This window comes from Colletes latitarsis, chromosome 10 (genome assembly GCF_051014445.1).
Source record: "Colletes latitarsis isolate SP2378_abdomen chromosome 10, iyColLati1, whole genome shotgun sequence".
Lineage (NCBI taxonomy): Eukaryota > Metazoa > Arthropoda > Insecta > Hymenoptera > Colletidae > Colletes > Colletes latitarsis.
Genome location: NC_135143.1, coordinates 10,939,049 through 10,960,642, shown reverse-complemented (window position 1 = coordinate 10,960,642; position 21,594 = coordinate 10,939,049). Strand labels below are relative to the sequence as shown.

The 21,594-nt window shown below is 37.2% G+C and overlaps 1 protein-coding gene and 1 long non-coding RNA gene across 3 annotated transcripts in view; one reads left to right on the top strand and one right to left on the bottom strand.

Moving 5' to 3' along the window:
- LOC143346586 (uncharacterized) overlaps positions 1-21,594 on the top strand; it is a 164,921-nt gene that overhangs the window by 52,721 nt on the left and 90,606 nt on the right. The window contains exon 3 of the long non-coding RNA XR_013080444.1: positions 19,161-19,213. This is a non-coding gene — a long non-coding RNA (uncharacterized LOC143346586). The remainder of the gene's footprint in view (positions 1-19,160; positions 19,214-21,594) is intronic.
- Positions 5,126-15,702, bottom strand: LOC143346302 (uncharacterized). Of its 2 annotated transcripts, XR_013080393.1 has the most exons (6): positions 15,391-15,702; positions 10,161-10,284; positions 9,932-10,082; positions 8,889-9,105; positions 5,948-6,242; positions 5,126-5,635 (listed from the first exon to the last, which is right to left on the bottom strand). XR_013080393.1 is itself a non-coding variant. In XM_076774277.1 (5 exons), the coding sequence occupies exons 1-5, from the start codon at positions 15,630-15,632 to the stop codon at positions 6,116-6,118; spliced, it is 861 nt and encodes a 286-aa protein (XP_076630392.1). In that variant the 5' UTR covers positions 15,633-15,702; the 3' UTR covers positions 5,126-6,115. The 2 variants fall into 2 exon arrangements, 1 of the variants encoding a protein (XP_076630392.1); XM_076774277.1 differs by having other exon boundaries at positions 5,126-6,242.

Below are 21,594 nucleotides of genomic sequence, written 5' to 3'. Positions count from 1 at the left end.
GCATATCTTTAAAATGTCATAACTCCTAAACGGATTGGACAATTTTAATGTTTAAAAAAGCAATCAACGCGTATTTTGGTGGAGAATCTGTGCAAATCGCAAAAATATTTGAAAAATTGATCCTTGACCCCGAAAAATAAGAAAAACCCCATAAAAATGGTCCAAGTTTCAAACGACAATATCTCCTACAATAGTGAATATATTTCAATGAAACTTTTTTCTGAAATAGGGATCATAGGTACCTACAAAAAAGTATTAGACAATTTTTCTGTAGGGTGTCAAACAAAATTACTAAAAATAAAAAACGAATTTTTAAGGAAAATCGTCAGGGGGTAGGTGCCTAAAATTTTCGGTGAAAAAAAAAAATTTCAAATCGTTCTAGAAAAATTATTTTCGGTTGCAGGGGTCAATTATAATAATTTTTGGTCAATAGACATACCCCCAAAATCTTGCGCATTTTCGAGAAAAAAATTCAGTACGAGCGGAACTTTAAACGTTAATAACTGTTTAACGTAGCCTTCATCAACAAATTGGTATTCTTGATTTTCGTCTTATTTTGGCCTCTAGAATCTCTCATTACAATTTTTCCTAGGGGTGGCCGAACACCCTGTATGTATAGAGATAAAATCTTCATAACTGTAACCTTCACAACATGTTTCAAGGACATCGAAATTGGCGAGGAGTCGTTTAAGTAAATAATTACTTTTTAATAATACTGAAACAAACGTGTAACGCAATAAGTAATTGACTTCTTTTTGTTGTATTTTATTATTCTTGCTGTTGTTGTTACTATTTTTTATTTATTTTGCAATAGAGTTATATCAGAATGGCGTATAAAGGATGTACAGCTAAAGGTTGCTTTGAAACTGACCCTTCTTTATCGAGTTACGAAAGTCACCACTGATGTGCCAAGTGGAATGCACAGCGTCTCTGTTTGAAATTTGGTCAGAGCATTAAACAAAATAAAAACTATCGCCGCTGTTTGAGAAAGCATAAAATCATATCCAGATTGCGACCAGTCGACGCCATTTATATTTTCTCATGAAATTTTTATCCATCCCCGATCATACAGTTTTTCCCCAGTCATCTGAAATACCCTGCACGGCACCCGAAAACATCTAACCTCAAAAAATTAACGAGGGGAACACGCTCGACGAAGGGAGACTCGCTCCACCCTCGCGCGTCTCGAATTTTTCGCCCCGCGCTCGGCGAATAATTCTATTTCCCACCGCGCCAAGAATTTTCTTCGACCTTCTCCTTCCCCGGAACGTAGTGCCTTCCCGCGAGTGTCTCTAAAAGCTCTTCTTAAAAGGAGTATTAACGAAAAAGAAAAATTAATATTAATAAAGTAAAGGGAGAGAGAGAAAAAATTAAAGCGACATCGTCGGGGTAAATTATTCCCGGGGGGTTCGATTCGACGGAAAATTCTATTCGCGTTTGCAAACCGGGTTGCATGCACGGTCCCGTAATAATATAGATGACTCCAATGCGATTAGGAACGCAAGCTCGGAGAAGATGGCCCTTCAGAGGTGCTTACCAGACGTTCTCTATCTTTGTCCCGCTGTCTGAGGTTCGCTTGCAATATTCGAGGCTTGGCTTCCCGGTAAGCGTCCTTTCACAGACCCCTTCATTCCCTCGCAGGGGTGCTCTCGTTCCGTTCGCTACCCTAAAGGACTCCAGGTGAGTATCTGCTACTTAACACGGACCCCGCGCATACATTTTTAATCGGCTTGTCGTGTCTGACATCTTTCCGCGAATCGATCCGTACCAAGATCCCAGCGACAAATCGGTTCGGGGTTTCTTCTCGGGTTTCGCGGTCTATCTGTGTCCAACCAGTGGTTGGACAAACGATTTCAACCACGTTTTCAGAGGGTCTGACCTCATCAGGTCTGATCCTCACCGATTATAATAATATTTTGCAGGAGTGTACATTGTAACTGAAGCTATAAAGTTTGAAAAAATCACTCAGTCAAATATATTTTAATAATAGATCGTTCAAGTTGAGGGTTAGATTAGAAACTAGTAATGTTTTGTCTCAGGTTCGAAAAATTCTCTTTTTATTAATTTCATTAATGATTTTGGCAATCTCTATTATTTTTCTTAATCACTAAAGAAGCGAAAATAACGAAATGTACATAGTTTGAGGTACGAGCAGATCAATTTTATTTTGCACCTGTATACGAATTTGAATTTTCTATTACATATAATACACTGCATGTGTATCAAACCTGAATTGTCATAATCTTTATAAGATTAATGGGACATATGTGTCTCAGACAACACTCGATTAAAGGAAAAATCAGTTTTCTTGTTCTATCCTATTATACTGAATAAATTCATCGCCTGAAATATTAGAAATGTGCCCTACCTCTTGTATCTTCTCTAAAAAAAAAAAATCCATCTCGTACATAAAAATAAACAACGAGCACCAGAGACTATCTTTCATACTTTTCGTTTTATTTCAATTCAAAGTTAATTACACGGCAATCGAGGAGTAATTTTGGTGGCAAATATACACAGATTACATTTAGCCAAATTACGATCGCGGTTGTCGACGAATCCCATGATAAATGTTACGAAAAAAAGGCCAATTTTTCGTTCTGAATACTTTCCCCGTCGTCAACCGGAAGACGAACAGGGGCGTACAGCTTGTTGGGCCAAGGAACGGTAGGGTTAAAAGCGTTTGGCAAGTCGAACAATCCTGAAACGTCGTGCACCGACTCTTCCCAGGTTCCTTTCCTCTCGCGCAGCTGACATTTGCCGCCCCCTGCGACCACCCTTTCTGGTATTACGTTGTAATATAGCCCCCGTTCCCCAACGAGGGCGCAGCAGGAGGTAATAGCGTTCCACGACTATTACTTATACCACCAGCGACCACGGTTCGTCGCGAATAAGATTCCCCTTTCGTCATTCTTCCCGTCGCTTTTCGTCTTCTGTCCATCTTCCGAGCTGTCGTTGTCCCTCGGTTTTCCGGCCTTTGTACGGGCTCTTCCAGGGGCTGTTCCCGTCTCCCTTTCCCCAGATTTCCCGGCGACTTATGCATTTTTCACTTACACTGATTTCTGTTTTCGCGGCGGTGTGCGTTCGGGATTTATCTCGATGGATCGCCGATGGTGATTCGTCTCTATCGCGTTACCCTCGCGGTTCTTTATTGCGTCCGTATCTCCGACGATACTGGATGCTCTCGAAACACGTGGCAATTTTTTACGCTTTCGCTCATAAGTAAACAAACCTTCGCGCAAATTCATATTTCTACTGAGAGAATTAACGAAACTGCAGCTTTACGGATGACTGTATAAACACCAAAAAATTTAATTTCGCGTTTGCTGATCGCTCGACGCGAGCTGGCGAACGCTTTTGATGGTCTACGTTCTCGCAATTTCGCGTACTTATTTTAGTTCTGTCTAGATACCGCACACGTTTAATTTCCGCCCGTAAGCTCGCGATAGGAGCGGGGGTCGCAAAAACGCGCAAAAGGAGGCGGCAAACGATAATGGCAAGTGTATCTTATAATTCCACGAGGCTGAACGAACCTGAGTTTTGTCACTCACACGATTGTCTCGAGCTCTTGCAGATCCTCGCGCTATAATCGTTCCACCAACTAGACACAAATAATAAAAACATAATATTATGCTTTTAAAAATCTATTAACTCCTCGCTCGTTATAATTTTTGAAGTCAAGTTTCACAATCGTGAGGCTACTCACTGGTCATCAAGTCTTATGTTTTAAAATCAACACATTTTTACATTCATGAGATATTCGTAAAACAAATCTATACTTTTTCATGGCCATCGTACGAACAAATTTAAACAGAAATTAAATAGTATGCGTCTGAAAAGTTTAGTACTGTGAGTTGGCTCCGCCCATCCCCACCTTCGTCGTTTCGACCAATACGCGCGATAGAGTGGGGATCCAGTCACCAATCAGACCCGCGTTCCTTTCACCAGCGAACTTCACGCGCAACAAATTTTCAAACGCGATTTCCTCGAAAACGAAACATCCTATGAAAAATTTGTATTCTCCACTTTCGACGTATTTTTGCTTCGTAAAAATAACGGGAGTAAAAAAAGTATCGATTTCAAACGATAATATCGAAAGAGGCGCGAGTTTTGTCGCCTCTCGCCGGTGAGAAAAGTCAAAGGAAGGAGTACAAGTGGAAAACTCTGTCGAATGCAAGGCGTGTAGCAGCAATTATCGTTGTCTGCTTTCCTCGGGAACACGCTGACTCGTGGAAACGTAAACGCGAGGCATTCCGTCTCGAGGGCAGAGTGTTAAACACAAAATTTCTTTAATCTGGAGAAGTAACGCGTAAAGACAGAGAGCAAGAAAGGATTCTTCGTTTCGCTAAGTTGGTAACAATTAGTAGTTAGTAACCCCCAAGCGACTTCGTAGCCTGGCAGCAACGGTTATTGCGGGTCTGGCAATGGTACTAACGATGCGTACGCAAACTTTACATTTATCGTTATTGCGCCCCGTCAAGTTGCTCTGCCGGCTGTTCTTCGTTTCCGTGGCCATTCCTTTCTTCTGCTTTTCGTCTCCGTTGGCCGTTTCTTTTCTCCTGCACTTTGCTTCCGTAAGTTTTCTCCGACCTTCCATTCGTCGATCCTCTAGACAATTCTATGGGTCACCGTCTTCGTTTTCGTAGCCAATTTCTCTTCTCCGCTTCGTTTCTCAGTTTACATTTTCAAATAAAAAATTCTATTTTATTCCGTGGCTCCATCCTGCTAAATTTTCTTTCCATGTTCATTTAAAAAAATTATTCTGTTTTGAAAATTCTTTAGTCTCCTTATTTTCTGTAAACAATCGTATCTTTTACTTGCCAGTCTCCTCTATACATTTATGCTTTCCTTACCACTTTCCACGATCTTTCTTCTTTTTCTGCATCGTGACTGTCGATGTATCGAAAAATAATAGTGTAACAAATTGTTCATAAAGCAGTAATAATTAGAAAAGTGAAGTGAAAGTATTGCTTGCGTTTAATTCCAACTTTTATATTTGATTTCTTAATTAAAGAAATTTAATATTATTCTACGCATACTAAATTATATAATAAGCTATTGCAACTGAAAAGAAGTCGGTGGGAACAGGATTCAAATAATTGAATGGCAAATTGTTTCTCTGCTTATTAAATTTTAATATCTCTGCATGAACGTTTTAATATACTACGATCTACGTAAAAGTGAAACAATTTCATGTTAATGTTAAAATATTAATGATTTTAAATGCAACCTCGCTTAAACGAGAGCATTCTTAACAATGAAAAAGTTCACATCGAAATAAAAAAAATCTGCCTTCGAGTATTATACTTTTCAATTTACACAAGTTTCCTTCCACGCTTTGCGGACAGAAATGTTGTTCGTTTGATAGACCTTTTATTCTACAATTTGAATAGCAAACTTTGAATAGGAACAGCGTTTTATTATTGCAATTAAATATTAGTCTTTTATAAAAAGAGAAAAAGGAAAAATAGGAACATGTTTTATGGAAGGAATAACAGGCCACGTAGAACTATCTCTGTAAACAATATTGCATTGGAAAACGAACATTCAGTGAACTATATTACATTTATGACGCGTTCGACGATAAATAGAGCATTGAGGTAGTGAAGCGGTATTAGTCGTCTTTTTGATCCACCTATAAACAATTACTCGTTTATTTCGTTAGATAAAAATTATTGTACTCGATACTTAATTTACCCTGTGAAAATCAGTTTTAGTGCTTCTTGTTCGTTTTTAGACTCGAAATATGGACGATAAACGTTCGTCTTTGGTAATAGTTTATACGCGACGCGCAATTTACCGTACGAAAAGAACAGAAAACCGAACATCTTTCCATAAAAAAAAGTTTCTAGCCAAGATCGTTCTACCTGGCTTATTATCGAGTTAGTTTAACAACTGTGCAGGGTCGTCAAATTAAGACAGCGTTACCCCGAAATGGTTTCGTTACCACGGATGCAGGATTTTCTGCTCGTCTCGACTTATCCCTGATCCTCCCGAATTGTTCCTTGATACTCCCAGCCCGAGTTCGATAAAGCTCCATGTTGGATGATCACCCTCAGACGAGCTGGAATCCGAGGAATTTCGAAGGATAGGCGAAAGAAATCGTAGAGACGCTTCAGTTTTTTTGCGGTTTTATCATCCGGCTGGCCGGAGGTGACAATTTGTTGAAACCCGTGTTGTCGAACACTGGAAGTAGATCTCTGACCCTCTGCCCGGCGCCAATGGCTGCCAACTCGAGCCACCTGAAACGATGGCGAATGCTCATTTTCATCTTTCGTTTCTATTAACACGTTGACTGTCAAACCAAAACCGTAAAATTTTGTAAACTATATAATTGAAAATTTCTCTTAGCACTTATTTTCGTAACCTAACTAAAATTAGTGAACTCTATTCAAGATTTCCTTTAACATTTCAACCTGAGAATTAATTGTTTTGGTTCCATAGTAAAAAATTCTGTCACGCATATACAGGTTGTTCGGCCATCTCTGAGAAAAATTTTAATGGGAGATTCCAGAGGCCCAAGTAAGACGAAAATCAAGGATACTAATTTGTTGATTGAGGCTTCGTTAAAAAGTTATAGAAACATTTCCGGCCACACAGTATATTTTCGGTAAAGAATTTTTTTCTTGAAAGTATGTAGGATTACGGGGGTATGTGTATTCACCAAAAATGATTGTAATTGACCCCTGAAACTGAAAATAATTTTTTCAGAACGATTTGAAATTTTTTTTTTCGTCGAAAAATTTCAGTAGCTATCCCCTGTCGATTTTTCTTAAAACTTCGTTTTTCTTTTTTAATTAATTTGTTTGACGCTGTGCAGAAAAGTTGTTTAATACTTTTTTGTAGGTACTCATGAGCCCTACTTCAGAAAAAAGTTTCACTGAAATATATTTACTATTGTAGGAGTTATGGCCGTTTGAAAATTGGGCCATTTTTATGGGGTTTTTCTTATTTTTCGGAGTCAAGGATCAACTTTTCGAATATTTTTACGATTTCTATATATTCTTCACTAAAATACGCGTTGATTGCTTTTTGGAACATTAAAATCCTCCAATCCGTTCAGAAGTTATCACGTTTTAAACATGCGCATGAAATTTCAGTGAAACATATCAACGAATGGTCAGACATGGAATTTTCGGTAATGAATTTTTTTCTCGAAAGTGCGTAGAATTTCGGGGGTATGTCTATTCACGAAAAATGCTTGTAATTCACCCCCGCAACCGAAAATAATTTTTTCAGAATGATTTGAAATTTTTTAATAACTTTTTAATGAAGCCTCAATCAACAATTTGATATTCTTGATAGATGACACAATGTGGCAGTCATCTCGAAATATTACTGCCAACGAAAAACCAAGTAATTTTATTCCTCTGCGGAGAAACTTTCTGGAGCATTCTTCTGCGAGTCAACGTAAGACAAACTATGGACATGGGACAGAAAATGTTTAATAAAATTGAGAAATATCCTAACGTTAGTAAGAGTCAAAGACTTATTCGACCGAATAGTTAAATTTTTATTTGTCCATTGTGGTATATTTCATCCTTTGGAAAATCTTGAGAATAAATTTTCGAGGTCTGACTATGAAAGGAGTGACACTACTTGTGATCTGATCTTAAATATGGCGATACTACTAGAGATCTGATCCTGAAAAAAGTGGAGATCTCGAGCATCTGACTGGATTAATAAAGTTTCTATACAAAATGAAGCTCTATTATTGCTGAAAGGAAATTAGATTAGGTATCCTAATCTATCGTTCCAATTATTTCGCAAAAAATGCCAGGTTTCGTTCGATCCAAATACGTAAATCCTCTCGAAAATAAAGAAATCACCAAAAAATCTCGCCTGCACAATATTTTGTTGGCATTGTTTTGACGCGAACTCGTTCCTACGAGAATGATTACGAAACTACGAGTACGTTTTCATCGATGTATGACCGTTCTGTTGCTTTTCACACAGACGACGATCCGGTCGCGCGGTATTTTCGACGTTTCCAATTTACACTTTACAATCGAAAGGCTATAGCGCGCTTTTATGATTCATAAACACGGACGGTCGCCTATTCATTACCGTGTTAATAATCTTTGGTTAACCGGATTGATAAACAGTTAAATTCAGAAACCAGCGAATAACGTCTGGCTGCATTTGTTGCCTTTGGTCGAATGCGAAACCCCAAATATTCGAGAGACGTTTTATCGTGTCGACTGTCACGTGTAATAGTCAGGCAACTTTTTTCCGATAATCGAGTTTTCGTGTAATTTATTTTATTACCATAAGGGATACGACAAGATGTGCATAGATGCACGAAAAACCATCCCATATGTAATAGTATAAGTTTCAATTTGAATAAACTTATTCATTATATTGCAGAAATAATTTTAAGAGAAAGATTTTTCTAAAATCAATTTTGTTACTTGATCCGACCGTAGTAGACCTGGGCAAACTTCATTTGAAATAAAAATAAAAAACAATTTGAAAAAAATTTATTTGCGACCGTTACCTGAAAATAGAAATAATACATTCGAGATAATTTGATTTCAAGTAATGGATTATTGTGTTATTTCAAATTGGCAAAATGTTATTCCAAGGGTGGGTCACAACATGGAACCAATTACGAAATAAAATAATTATTCAAATAATGTTATTTGAAAAGTGATCATAGCATGAAGATAATTACGAAGTAAAATAGTTCCAAAACAACTCCGAATCGTCCAGATTTTAATAGTTGAATATTAAAAGAACGCTGGGAATTGAGGATAGGTTGGGAATGGGTATGGGGGAGGGTGAATAGGGACACGGGAGCCGTGATAAATTGAAATTGATTTTGATGTGTCTCGATGGGTCACGCGGAGAACGTTTTGCAAGCATATGCGATCACATTCATTTCCCACCTGTTGTTTTTGTATTTGGCGAAGGGTTGAGCAGCTGGGTGGAGCGTTTCGGTGGGGAAATATGTGGCCCCATAAAAATCCAGACCGCGGCTCAACAGCATCGTGGTCTCCTCCATGTTGGCCAGAGTAACCCTTATAACGGGTGGTCCCGTGTAAATCGTCGCCGGCTCGTTTTGGTTGTGAGCGTCGCTTTTCAGCTTGTCGTTGATCGCTTTCACTAATTCACACAGCAGATATCGGGTTACCCATCGGTTGCAGTTAGGGAAATGAGGGAGAAAAGGGCCGGAATTCGTTCGATCGGGGCTATCGAGTTAGCGACTATGTTGGAATTTGCGGAATTAGTTACGGGAACGCACGGTTTCGTTCCACCGCGGGGCAAGCGAGCTCTCAAATTTCCTTTTTTCTTTTTACCCCCCCCCCCCCCCCAGTTTCCGAACATTGGAAAATTGTTATAGCTCGATTCGAATCGAGAACGAAATTCTGTTTATTTCATAAGATTCTTAAACCACCGTAAAAGCTGATTCGTGTAGTGAATCGATACTTTGTTTTAATTCATAAACATGATTATTCTCGACTGTGCACGAGCTTATTATTAACACGTTGACTGCTAGTCTAAAACCGTAAAATTGTTTACAAGACCAAAATTTTGATTTTAGACAATTGCAAACTACACAACATAAAAGTTGTCGCAGTAGTTACGTTTGTAAAGCTAAACTTTTGAACCCCGTTCAAATTTATTTTCTTTAACATTTCAATCTGAGAATTAATTACTTTAGTTCCATAGTAAAAAATTCTGTCACCCATATGTGGCTGACGTGGCAGTCAAAGTGTTAAAGTGTAATATTATCTCCAAGAAAAAGCGAAAAATTCATAGGTTTAGTAAGGTCCACAATCTCTATATTCGTGCAGTCTCAAAGTCTCTAAATTTTTAAATTTCGACTGTTCTGAGAGTCTCTGGGTTAACAAATAAAGGTCTTGCGTTTCCAGCACTTCCTCTACTGTCGTGTGGAGTGATTTTGCTTGATTTCGCGTAAGATACTCACGAACAGCGCCCGTGTTGAGAGGCAGCCTAGTGACTTCGACTATGGACCGATACTTGTAGAGAGCGTGTCTAATATCCTCTTCGGGTAATTCTTCAGGTACGTCCAAAACGCAGATGGTGAACGTCTTTGCGGGTCTGCAGGGTATGGCGACCTGCGTTCATGAATACGAAACGTCGTATTTAGAGCCGTTTGAAGAGGGAGGGTCCTTTGTGTACCGAAAGATAAGTACCTTCTTGTAGAAGCGTGTCCCGGTGACTTTGTGGAAGCCCTTTTTGTAGACCGCCTGAAAATCGTCGATGTTGCTGAACTTGAAGAGTATACCGGTTGCCGTCTTCGTCAAGGAGAACGCGCCGCTGTAACGCAAAGCGAAAACGATGTTTTATCTCTCCCCGTTCCTTTATTCTTGCCTCTAGATTCCGTTTTGTTTGTCCCGCCCCTCCAGTGTCACGCAATTATCTCGTGGATTTTTCACGGCTAATTTTAATCAGAAAGTTTCTCCTATCTTCACCCGATCGCTGTGCTCCATTATAATTCAAATTCCTACTCTTACTCCCATTATATTTTCTATAAAACTAGCACCTTCCCCCACCCTTGGACCGCCATTACGTAAAATGCTAAATTGTTGAAATAGTTGCAACACTTCAACGTACACATTTCAATTAAAAGAACCTCGAATTGTTCTAAACAAATTGCAAAAACTGCTCTCCAGCCTCGGAACGGAATTTTCAAATTGTTAACCTTTCTCTGGCTGGAATAATATGTATGCTAACATTATTCAATGATTATGCAATAAATTGGTATATCCGACGATCAATGAGCGGAAGTCATTATAATACCGATAACCAAATCGAACGAAGATCCCATTTATCACGAAACTGACTGTAACATTAATAAATTCAGCATGCAAATTAGTGGAGTAACTAATAAACAGTGAATCAAGATTGACTGTAGAAGATTACGAAATTATATTGCTGCTTCCATGTGGATTTGAACAATCCCATTCGACACTGGATAAGCTCGTGTGAAGCCTTTGTCGATAAATAGTAATTGTTGCCATAGATATGAAGCCCAAATTCTTTTTTTATTTTAGAAAACAAAACCTTTATACAAATTTCTTTGAATTAAACAGTGAATCAAGAGGATTACAAAATTATATTGCTGTTTCAATGTGGATTTGAACAATTTCATTCGACACTGGATCTGCTCGTGCGAAGCTTTTGTCGATAAATAGTAATTGTTGCCATAGATATGGAGACAAAATTCTTTTTTTATTTTGGAAAACAAAACCTTTATACAAATTTCTTTGAACTAAACAGTGAATCAAGAGGATTACAAAATTATATTGCTGTTTCAATGTGGATTTGAACAATCCCATTCGACACTGGATAAGCTCGTGTGAAGCTTTTGTCGATAAATAGTAATTGTTGCCATAGATATGGAGGCCAAATTCTTTTTTTATTTTAGAAAACAAAACCTTTATACAAATTTCTTTGAATTAAACAGTGAATCAAGAGGATTACAAAATTATATTGCTGTTTCAATGTGGATTTGAACAATCCCATTCGACACTGGATCTGCTCGTGCGAAGCTTTTGTCGATAAATAGTAATTGTTGCCATAGATATGGAGACCAAATTCTTTTTTTATTTTAGAAAACAAAACCTTTATACAAATTTCTTTGAATTAAACAGTGAATCGAGAGGATTACAAAATTATATTGCTGTTTCAATGTGGATTTGAACAATCCCATTCGACACTGAATAAGCTCGTGTGAAGTTTTTGTCGATAAATAGTAATTGTTGCCATAGATATGAAGACAAAATTCTTTTTTTATTTTGGAAAACAAAACCTTTATACAAATTTCTTTGAATTAAACAGTGAATCAAGAGGATTACAAAATTATATTGCTGTTTCAATGTGGATTTGAACAATCCCATTCGACACTGGATCTGCTCGTGCGAAGCTTTTGTCGATAAATAGTAATTGTTGCCATAGATATGGAGACCAAATTCTTTTTTTATTTTAGAAAACAAAACCTTTATACAAATTTCTTTGAATTAAACAGTGAATCGAGAGGATTACAAAATTATATTGCTGTTTCAATGTGGATTTGAACAATTCCATTCGACACTGGATCAGCTCGTGTGAAGCTTTAGTACTCAAGTACTTTTTTTATTTTAGAAGAAACCTTTCTAGAAATTTCTTTCAATGAAAAAACGATTAATGATTTTTTAGCTTTTATCGGGCTCGTTGAAGTAAAAGTACATGTGCTTTCGCGAGAAATTACGGTAGGGAAGATTATTATATCGCACGGTAGATTGCAGTTTAAAACAGTGCTTTTGCAAAATTAACTGTGTTGATCAGACATTTGTTTCAATATTGTCCCTTGCGGGGAGACTAATTCGTTTCAATTATCGTTCGTGCCGCGGCGCGATGTTACATCGGAACAGTTTGTGAGTTCTAAACTAGATGCAACAGTTCACTATTGGAGTTACTGTGCGTTTATTTCGCGCGTTTATTTAGTAAACAACGCGACAAATTAGTCCATAATTTATGTCTTTTGTTTCGCTTAGATTGGCGTGATTTGGATTACAATGAACACTCACGATTTACTCGGGAGCAGAATATTTATTGTTACTGGGATATTCTTTGTTCCTCGTAACAATTATTCTGTCGTGGAGACTGGCAATAAATGACCAAACGAAATATAATCAACATATTCTCGAACAATACAATTATAATTATTTTTATTTCACTGTTTTAGAAAGAATTTTAATACCGAGGCGTAGATTTAACATTCGATAGGACTCGAAAGAAAAGTAGGAAGAATTTATTGTTTGCATAATTTTTTTATTCTTTCCCCAATATTCATCATATATTCTGGGTAAATAAATAATTTTTCCTGTTGAAGGTTTCATAATGAAGGCAGCAATGGAAATAATTTCCCACGGAGAATTAATAATAAGAACAGCATTTAACGTTATTGTAATATATTTTGTTAACTATTCATGCAAATTACGTGTTATGAATATAAAATAGGACAATTTTATGGGTAACCTGTTACAGCTCAAAGACTGGGACCAATCAATTTATATTAGCGAATGGGACAAGTGGACGGAAATTTGCACGAAAATGGCATTAATTAATATTGAAATTGAGAAACGCGAAACAATGGCCGAGCAAATTATTAGAAAATTCCTGAAAAACTATGATATGTAATACGCAATACTGAATATTATTCAGGGTGTTCGGCCACCCCAGGGAAAAATTTTAAAGAGAGATTCTAGAGGCCAAAACAGGACGAAAATCAAGAATACCCATTTGTTGATGGAGGCTTCGTTAAAAAGTTATTAACGTTTACAGTTCCGCCCTTACTGAATTTTTTTCTCGAAAGTGGGTAGGATTTCGGGAATATGTCTGTTGACCAAAAATGATTGTAATCGACCCCTGCAACTAAAAATAATTTTTTTAGAACGATTTGAAACACATGAAATTTCAGGGGAATCGTTCATTCATGATCAGACATTATATTTTCGGTAACGAATTTTTTTCTCGAAATTGGGTGGGATTTCGGGGGTATGTCTATTCACCAAAAATGCTTGTAATTCACCCTCGCAACCGAAAATAATTTTTCTGTTAATAATTTGAAATTTTTTAATTTAATTTTTTAATAACTTTTTAATAAAGCCTCAGTCAAGAAATTGATATTCTTGATTTTCGTCTTATTTTGGCTAGAATCTCCCATTGAAATTTTTCACAGGGGTGGCCGAACACCCTGTATATGCTTTTCTTAATATTTGTGATGTATTATATGTATATACTTTTAAATTTGTTTACTCTCCTAACAGTTTTCTGCGCACCTTTCGAATATGTAATTTTAAAAATTTGTATAATTTGATTCGGTGCGTGCACCATAGGTTGAGAGTTGCTGCTCTAGTGGGTTACTGCGTTCAGTTTATATTACTTTAGTTTGAATCTAAATTTGTTTACGAACTTCGCGAGATACCGCGAAGGAAACTTCCATTGCGTAAGCTGAATAAATCATGGTGGGAGCGTAGCGACTACGAAAATTCAGCAACTCAATTATTTCGTACAACTCTGAATCACGTTGAATTAAAAAGTGAAAATCTGAATCTGCAAATAATGACGTTACAATTTTCCTTGGGCATTTTTTAGCGATTTAAAGTTACATAAGACCACCACAGTGGCCACAATAATCTAGGCAAGGGTTAATTTTTAAAGTAACATATTTAAATATTGTATCAACGATTTTCTAAACATACATGTTGCAATGTGGGGATCATAAGTGTCTGTAACTTTATTTATAAATAATGCAAGACACGACACCATGGATCGAGTTTTGTCTGTGGACCGATGCGACTCGAGACTGGATAGGACTTAAAAGAATATCTGACAGGAGTTCGCTGAATCGATGCGACCGTACAATTTCTCTTAACTTTCTCGAAACTTTGCCCTTCCTCTACTCGTATCTAGTCTTTCAAACACCAAATACTTTATCATGTCACTTAATATTACCCAACATCAATTCGTCATAAAAAAAAAATAGCTGAACCCATCGATACCAAATTTTCCTTTCTCCAAAAATTATTTTTCATTCTTTGTACGTTGCATTCGAAACTATTTTATTAAACAAGAAATATTATATATTTCAAAGATGTCGTACGGTGTAAAATAACAAACAACGTTGCTGTAAATCTGCGTAAATATTTAGCAAAAAAATCATTAGTTCTATCGACCACAATTGGGGAATATTCCAGACTAGAAAATGACAAGTACACTGGCGCTGAATATAATATCCTCTATATTCACAATGTATTATAAAAAATGTTATTTATTTATTCAATCATTGAAAAATGAGCATATCAAGGAAACCTAACATATGGAAATACTAATAATCGCCTAACACTTAAATAAATGCGGTAGCCACTCGTAGTTAATGGATTTCGCCAATTTTCCTTTCCCCAAAAATTACTTTTCACTTTTTTTATACGAAACTATTTCATTAAACAAGAAATATTATATTTTTCAAAGGTGTCGTACGGTGTAAAATAACAAACAACGTTGCTGTAAATCTGTGTAAATATTTAGCAAAAAAGTCATTAGTTCTATCGACCACAATTGGGGAATATTCCAGACTAGAAAATGACAAGTACACTGGCGCTGAATATAATATCCTCTATATTCACAATGTATTATAAAAAATGTTATTTATTTATTCAATCATTGAAAAATGAGCATATCAAGGTAACCTAATATTGTACATCGATTTTAATAATCGCCTGACGCTTAAATAAATATAAATAAAAACTGTTTTTCCGTGCATCCCTTGAACGGTAGCCGCTCGTAGTGATTCGTTTCCACGAATCCAAAAATTAAAAAAATTTTAATCGGAGAATTTCGTGGTTAGAAAAGTCGATGGAAAGCGTGGGCGATCCTTACCGAAAGTTCATTTTCTCGCAAATGGTGGCCGCTTTCTCGATGCTGAGGTCGTGGCTGGGCGTCAGCAGAAAGGCACCCTTGGTGAGGAAATCGGTGTCGCTGATCTCGGAATCGGTGTCCTGATCCTGCCAATCGGCGGAGGCGCGACGGTCCTCCTGGTTCAGCCGCAACAAGGAGCTGCTTTTCGACGTTGACATGTCGTTTTCACACGTGGCACTGGCGTCCTCTCCTTTCTGCGACATCTTCTTATAGGCGGTCGAAGTGGGATCGGCTGTCCCTCGATCGAACGTCTCCCGTTACGCGAGATCGACTTCTCCGGCGAAATCACCGCGACCGGACACACGCTCTTGACACACTCCTGGACAGTTACGCACCGATACGCCCCTTTTATATCGGCCAGAACCTCGAGGACTCTGACCGCCATCTTGGAAAACGATCGCGAGCGATCTTGGTCTCGACGGAATTAGGCAAACAGTTATCTATCGCGATGTAATTCTAATTGGAAATATTTATAGCGTTGTAGAAAGTATCTAGTTCCAATGTGATTACATTAACCTGACCAATTATTGAAATTCATCATCGGTAAAACCGGGGAATACAATTTAAAAATTGTGTCATTTTATGAGAATTCATTTGTCTCCACAGACATCAGAATTTTATTCTCAATTCCACAATTACGTTTCGTCATAGTACGATGTCGCAACAAGGATAATTGACGTGGCAAAAACATAAACGTAGGATGATACCAAGTTGAATCAAGGTTAAAGTCGTACATATATGGAAAGGAAAGTTAAGTAATCGTTTGTGAATTGACGTTAAGTTGTACTCAAGTTTTTACGTACTACGAAAAAGCATGTTTTTTTAATATATCCTGCGGGGCACGTGACAGATCATTTAACATCTATTTGGAAGTACATTCGAAGTTTAAATCAATTTCTGTATGCATCGTTAACTCGGTAACGATGCATTACTTACCCTTACCCACCATACGGTCTTTTAATACCCGACGTATTAAAAACACATTATAACGAGTGGCTATAAATTTTACCTCTCCGCTCTTAACGAATATTTATTATAAAAACTTGGAGAGATCCCTTGTACGCAAAAGTTTATGCATAAAACGGACGCAGTCTGAACGATCGAAATACAAAAAATACGATGAAAAATGTTTCAAAGCAGTCCATTAACCTGATTGTTATTATTCCAACTAGGGTTTAAAAATAAATAAATTATAATTTTTCGCTTAAATAGGCTTTCTTAGCGTTGTGGGTTAAAATAGTTACCTTACTTTATTTTTCCTCGCATATTATCTTTTTTCTTTTTGTACTTAGTAAATGAATAAATAAATAAGCCGCATTGTCATGGATTAATTTGACCCTTTGGATCGTGAAACTTCCCTTGTGGTTGGTACGATTCTCGGTTCGACCCCATCGCGTGGAAACTGACCAAAGAGTCCAGATATTCAACTTGTTGCAAAATGTTTTACGTCTACGACGAGTGAAACGAGGAACGAAACACTGACGTGCGACCTTGTGCTGGTATATTCGGTATTCGTCGGGTTTTGGTGGCTGAGCAGTGCCTGAAATTCTCTCGTTTAAACAAATTTTCGACTGACGGAATTTGAGAGGGCGTCTTCAGCGGTGTAAGAGAGCTTAAATTTCATTCAAGACACTTGGCCGACAACGGAGGCCCAAAGCTCCAATTAACGCGGCTTTATCGAACGCTCTGGCGACAACGGTGCCGGAGTTGGTACACAAAGATGCAAACAGGCGTGTACACTGGGTAAACAGTGATCGAAGAGAGACGAGGTAAGAGCGAACGGGATGACAAGAGAAAGAGAGAAACGCGTGAGATTCACATTCAGAAGGTTCATTTGAATAGAAATCAAGAACGCTCGGTCTTCTGCTAGAATGTTCGCGGAGGCATGCGACAAAGCATCGAAGTGCATCGATTTGCACTAATTATCGAAACGGTAATTGCTGTGGACGGGATCGCGAGCCGTCGAGGAGGCATTGTTGGTAGTGACTCGAGCGATCCGTCGCTAATCGAGCGTTGACGAAACGGAGTAAGCAACCGTGGATTGAAGTGCAGTATTGTCTCTCCAGTTGCCACGATTTCTGTCTGTCTGTTGTTGCGTGTAGTTGGGGGCTCAAACGTTGCATTTAAAACTCGTAACATCTTTATTTTGACTATTTTCGACTCCAAAATAACATGGAAATGTCGATCTTCCTGGTGAAAATGAATCGTCGATGTACGAGTCACGTTGAACTTTACTTGTTAGTTTATAATAAAGTTGTTCAGAATAAGCATTGCATCCATATACAGGGTGTTCGGCCACCACTGGGAAAAATTTTAATGGGAGATTCTAGAGGCCACAATAAGACGAAAATCAAGAATATCTATTTCTTAACTGAGGCTTCGTTAAAAAGTTGTTAAAAAATTAAATTAAAAAATTTCAAATCATTTTGACAAAATTATGTTTGGTTGCGGGGGTCGATTATAAGCATTTTTGGTGAATAGACATACCCTAGAAATCCTGCGCATTTTCGAGAAAAAAATTCCTAAACGAAAATATAATGTGAAGCCAGAAATGCTTCCCTGAAATTTCATGCGTATCTTTAAAACGTCATAACTTCTGAACGGATTGGACGATTTTGATGTTTAAAAAAGCAAACTACGCGTATTTTGGTGGAGAATCTGTACAAATCGCAAAAATATACGAAAAGTTGGTCCTTTATCCCGCAAAATAAGAAAAACCCCATAAAAATGGTCCAATTTTCAAACGACAATATCTCCTACAATAGTGAATATATTTCAATGAAACTTTTTTCTGAAATAGAGGTCATGGGTACCTACAAAAATGTATTAGACAACTTTTCTGTAGGGCGTCAAACAAAATTACTAAAAATGGAAAAGGAATTTTTAAGAAAAAACGACCCAGGGGGTTAGGTGCCTAAATTTTTCGGCGAAAAAAGAAAATTTCAAATTGTTCTGGAAAAATTATTTTCGGTTGTGGGGGTCAATTACAATCATTTTTGGTGAATAGACATACCCCCGAAATCCTACCCACTTTCTAGAAAAAAATTCATTACCGAAAATATAATGTCTGATCATGAATGAATGATTCCCTTGAACTTTCATGTGTTTCAAATCGTTCTAAAAAAATTATTTTTAGTTGCGGGGGTCGATTACAATCATTTTTTATGAATAGACATACTCCCGAAATCTTACCCATATTCTAGAAAAAAATTCGAGAAAGTGTGAAACTTTTCGATAAAATTTAAAAATTTGAAATCGTTCAGGAAAAATTATTTCCGGTCGAGAGGATCGATTACAAGTATTTTTGGTGAATAGGTATACCTCCAAAATCCTGTGCATTTTTGAGAAAAAAAATTCACTACAGGTGGAAATTTAAACGTTAATAACTTTTTAACGATACCTTCATCAACAAATTAATATTCTTGATTTTCGTCTTATTTTGGCCTCTAGAAGCTCCCATTAAAATTTTTCCCGGGGGTGGCCGAAGACCCTGTATTTTTAATTATTAAATATATCTTAGATCGAGACTCTGTTGTATTTATTTAACAAATAAATGTCCAACAAAAGTATCCAACATGAATTCTCAGCTGTAGTTTTTAAGGAAACATGGCCATAAAAAAAATTCTCTTTATATTTTAAAAATTAAGACATTCAATTTGTATTTTTATTTATCAAAAACCGAAGAATTTCCACTCGATTAACGATTAATTTGAATCTATTTTGTATTTCAGGTGGAGGACTGTTTCCTTTTGTGCATTGGAGCAGGAAAGTTTCTTGGAGAACGGTGAGTGAACTCAACGATCGAAACGTTCGAATTCGCGATTCTCTGCGATCGATCAAAATGAAAAAAAATGGCTCTTTTTTTCGATATTCCCTGGTACGTGACGCACATCTGTTCCCCAATCACGAACGGGGGCTGCTGTAACGCGACCAGTTTGGTAATCTCGAATCAATTATTATCGATTCGACCGTTCGTAAATTCCCAATCAGCGTTAGCAAAGGGTGCACCGGATTACCGGGGCAAACGGGCGTAATGCGGACAGCATAATCCAACTAAAAACGGATATGGATCGGTATCAGGTGGGAATTGTCGGGAACCTGGCGTCGATTGCTCGTCGTTTGAGCAATGATAATTGGCAACAAGACAGAGACGACTGTCTCGTTAATCAATATAGTATAACACGGTAGAATTTTTTTTCGTGTTCATTTTAACGTGGATCGCCAATCATGGGAGCCAACGCGTCCCAAAATCTGACAAACCGATCCCCAGAGAACAAGTTTCCAATGGACTCGTTAGACGCAAGTGGAGTTAAAATTATCCGATGTGACGGAAAGTCACGACAATTCGATCAACACTTTAACTGACGGATTGACTTTTCACTTTGGAACTACGACAATTAACTCTCAAGCTGAAATATTAGAGGAAGTAAATTTTCATTTATGTAGTTTACGATTGTCTGAAATCAAAGTTTTGGTCTCGTAAAAAATTGTACGCTTTTGATCTGGCAGCATTAAGGAGACTTTGAGATTATAGAAGACCTATTTTTCTGATATGGACTTTTTAAAATTTCAAGTAAACATTTTTAAAAACCCTGGACATTCTCGAGAGTTTCGAAAATTTAGTAAAACGCTTGGAAGTTGTTTTTCCCGTGTCTGTGGCTCGTGTTATTCCCAGTTGTATTTAACGATATCGCGTAATATTTGTTTACCGCGATGAAATATGTTTTTCGCGTGGCGAGGCGTAATTTCAGGGCAATTTGGAGAACGAGTCGATGACAACGAACGACAAGGTAGGATTATCTGTTGCACGACCGACTTTTCGATGCGTGTTTGCTGGAACTCTCCCTTTCCCTCGACTTCGTTTAATGACTGTCAATTTTCGAGCAATTTCGCGATCCTCTTCAGAAATGCATTAGGACTCAATTACAATCTGGTTTTTGAGCTGGATGGAAGAGGCCTCCACGGGTGGCAATAATTCACGGCAAAAGTCGGCCTCCGATGCTTCATCGTCAATAATACGTCGGTGTATTATCGATAATGTATCCGACTACAGTCGGTACGCGTAGGTGGCCAATCAACAACTTACTTTTTTCAGCAAAGACGCGAGCAGAGGCGTGGGCACTTAATTGGATGATTGGCCCCGACTATATATCGTCGATAAATTGGCGCAAACTGAACAACCGATCGAGAAAAAAAAAACGGGGGTCGGAGATCGAATCATCCTCGTAACGAGTAAAGTTCATTGTTACGAGATGATAATAATTCTGCAAAAGCCTATGTAACTATAGTTTGAAGTGTTGGTCAAAATTATTTTGTTCGTAGATAATCTGATAAATACAGAGTGTTGGCCCACCCCTGAGAAAAATTTTAGTGGGAGACTCTAGAGGCCAAAATAAGACGAAAATCAAGAATATCAATTTCTTGACTGAGCCTTCGTTAAAAAGTTATTAAAAAATTATATTAAAAAATTTTAAATAGTTCTGGAAAAATTATTTTTGGTTGCAGGGGTCAATTATAAGCATTTTTGTTGAATAGACATATCCCTAACATCCTACCCACTTTCGAGAAAAAAATTTGGATAGGTGCTGAAATTTTTTGGCAAAAAAAAATTTTTCAAATCGTTCTAAAAAAATTATTTTCGATTGCAGAAGTCAATTACAATCATTTTTGGTCGTTACACAAATCCCCGAAATCCTACGCATTTAAAAGAAAAAAATTCCTTACCGAAAATCTAATGTGAGGGCAGAAATGCGTCCCTGAAATTTCATGCGTATCTTTAAAATGTCATAACTTCTGAACGGATTGAGGGATTTTAATGTTTAAAAAAGCAATTAACGCGTATTTTAGTGGAGTATATGTAGAAATTCTAAAAATATTCGAAAAGTTGATCCTTGACCCCGAAAAATTAGAAAAACCCCATAAAAATGGTCCAATTTTCAAATGTTCATAACTCCTACAATAGTGAATATATTTCAATAAAACTTTTTTCTGAAGTAGAGCCCATGGGTACCTACAAAAAAGTATTAGACAACTTTTTTGTAGGGCGTCAAATAAAATTATTAAAAATGAAAAACTAATTTTTAAGAAAAATCGACAGGGGGTAGGTGCCTAAATTTTTCGACAAAATTAAAAATTTTTCAAATCGTTCTAAAAAAATTATTTTCG

Excerpts from the sequence above, each read along its gene's own strand:
- LOC143346302 (XM_076774277.1), bottom strand. The coding sequence starts at position 15,632 with ATGTCGCAGAAAGGAGAGGACGCCAGTGCCACGTGTGAAAACGACATG. Across the intron at positions 10,083-10,160 it reads GGACACGCTTCTACAAGAAG|GTCGCCATACCCTGCAGACC; the intron begins GTACTTATCTTT and ends TCATGAACGCAG. Across the intron at positions 6,243-8,888 it reads GCCAAATACAAAAACAACAG|GTGGCTCGAGTTGGCAGCCA; the intron begins GTGGGAAATGAA and ends CCATCGTTTCAG.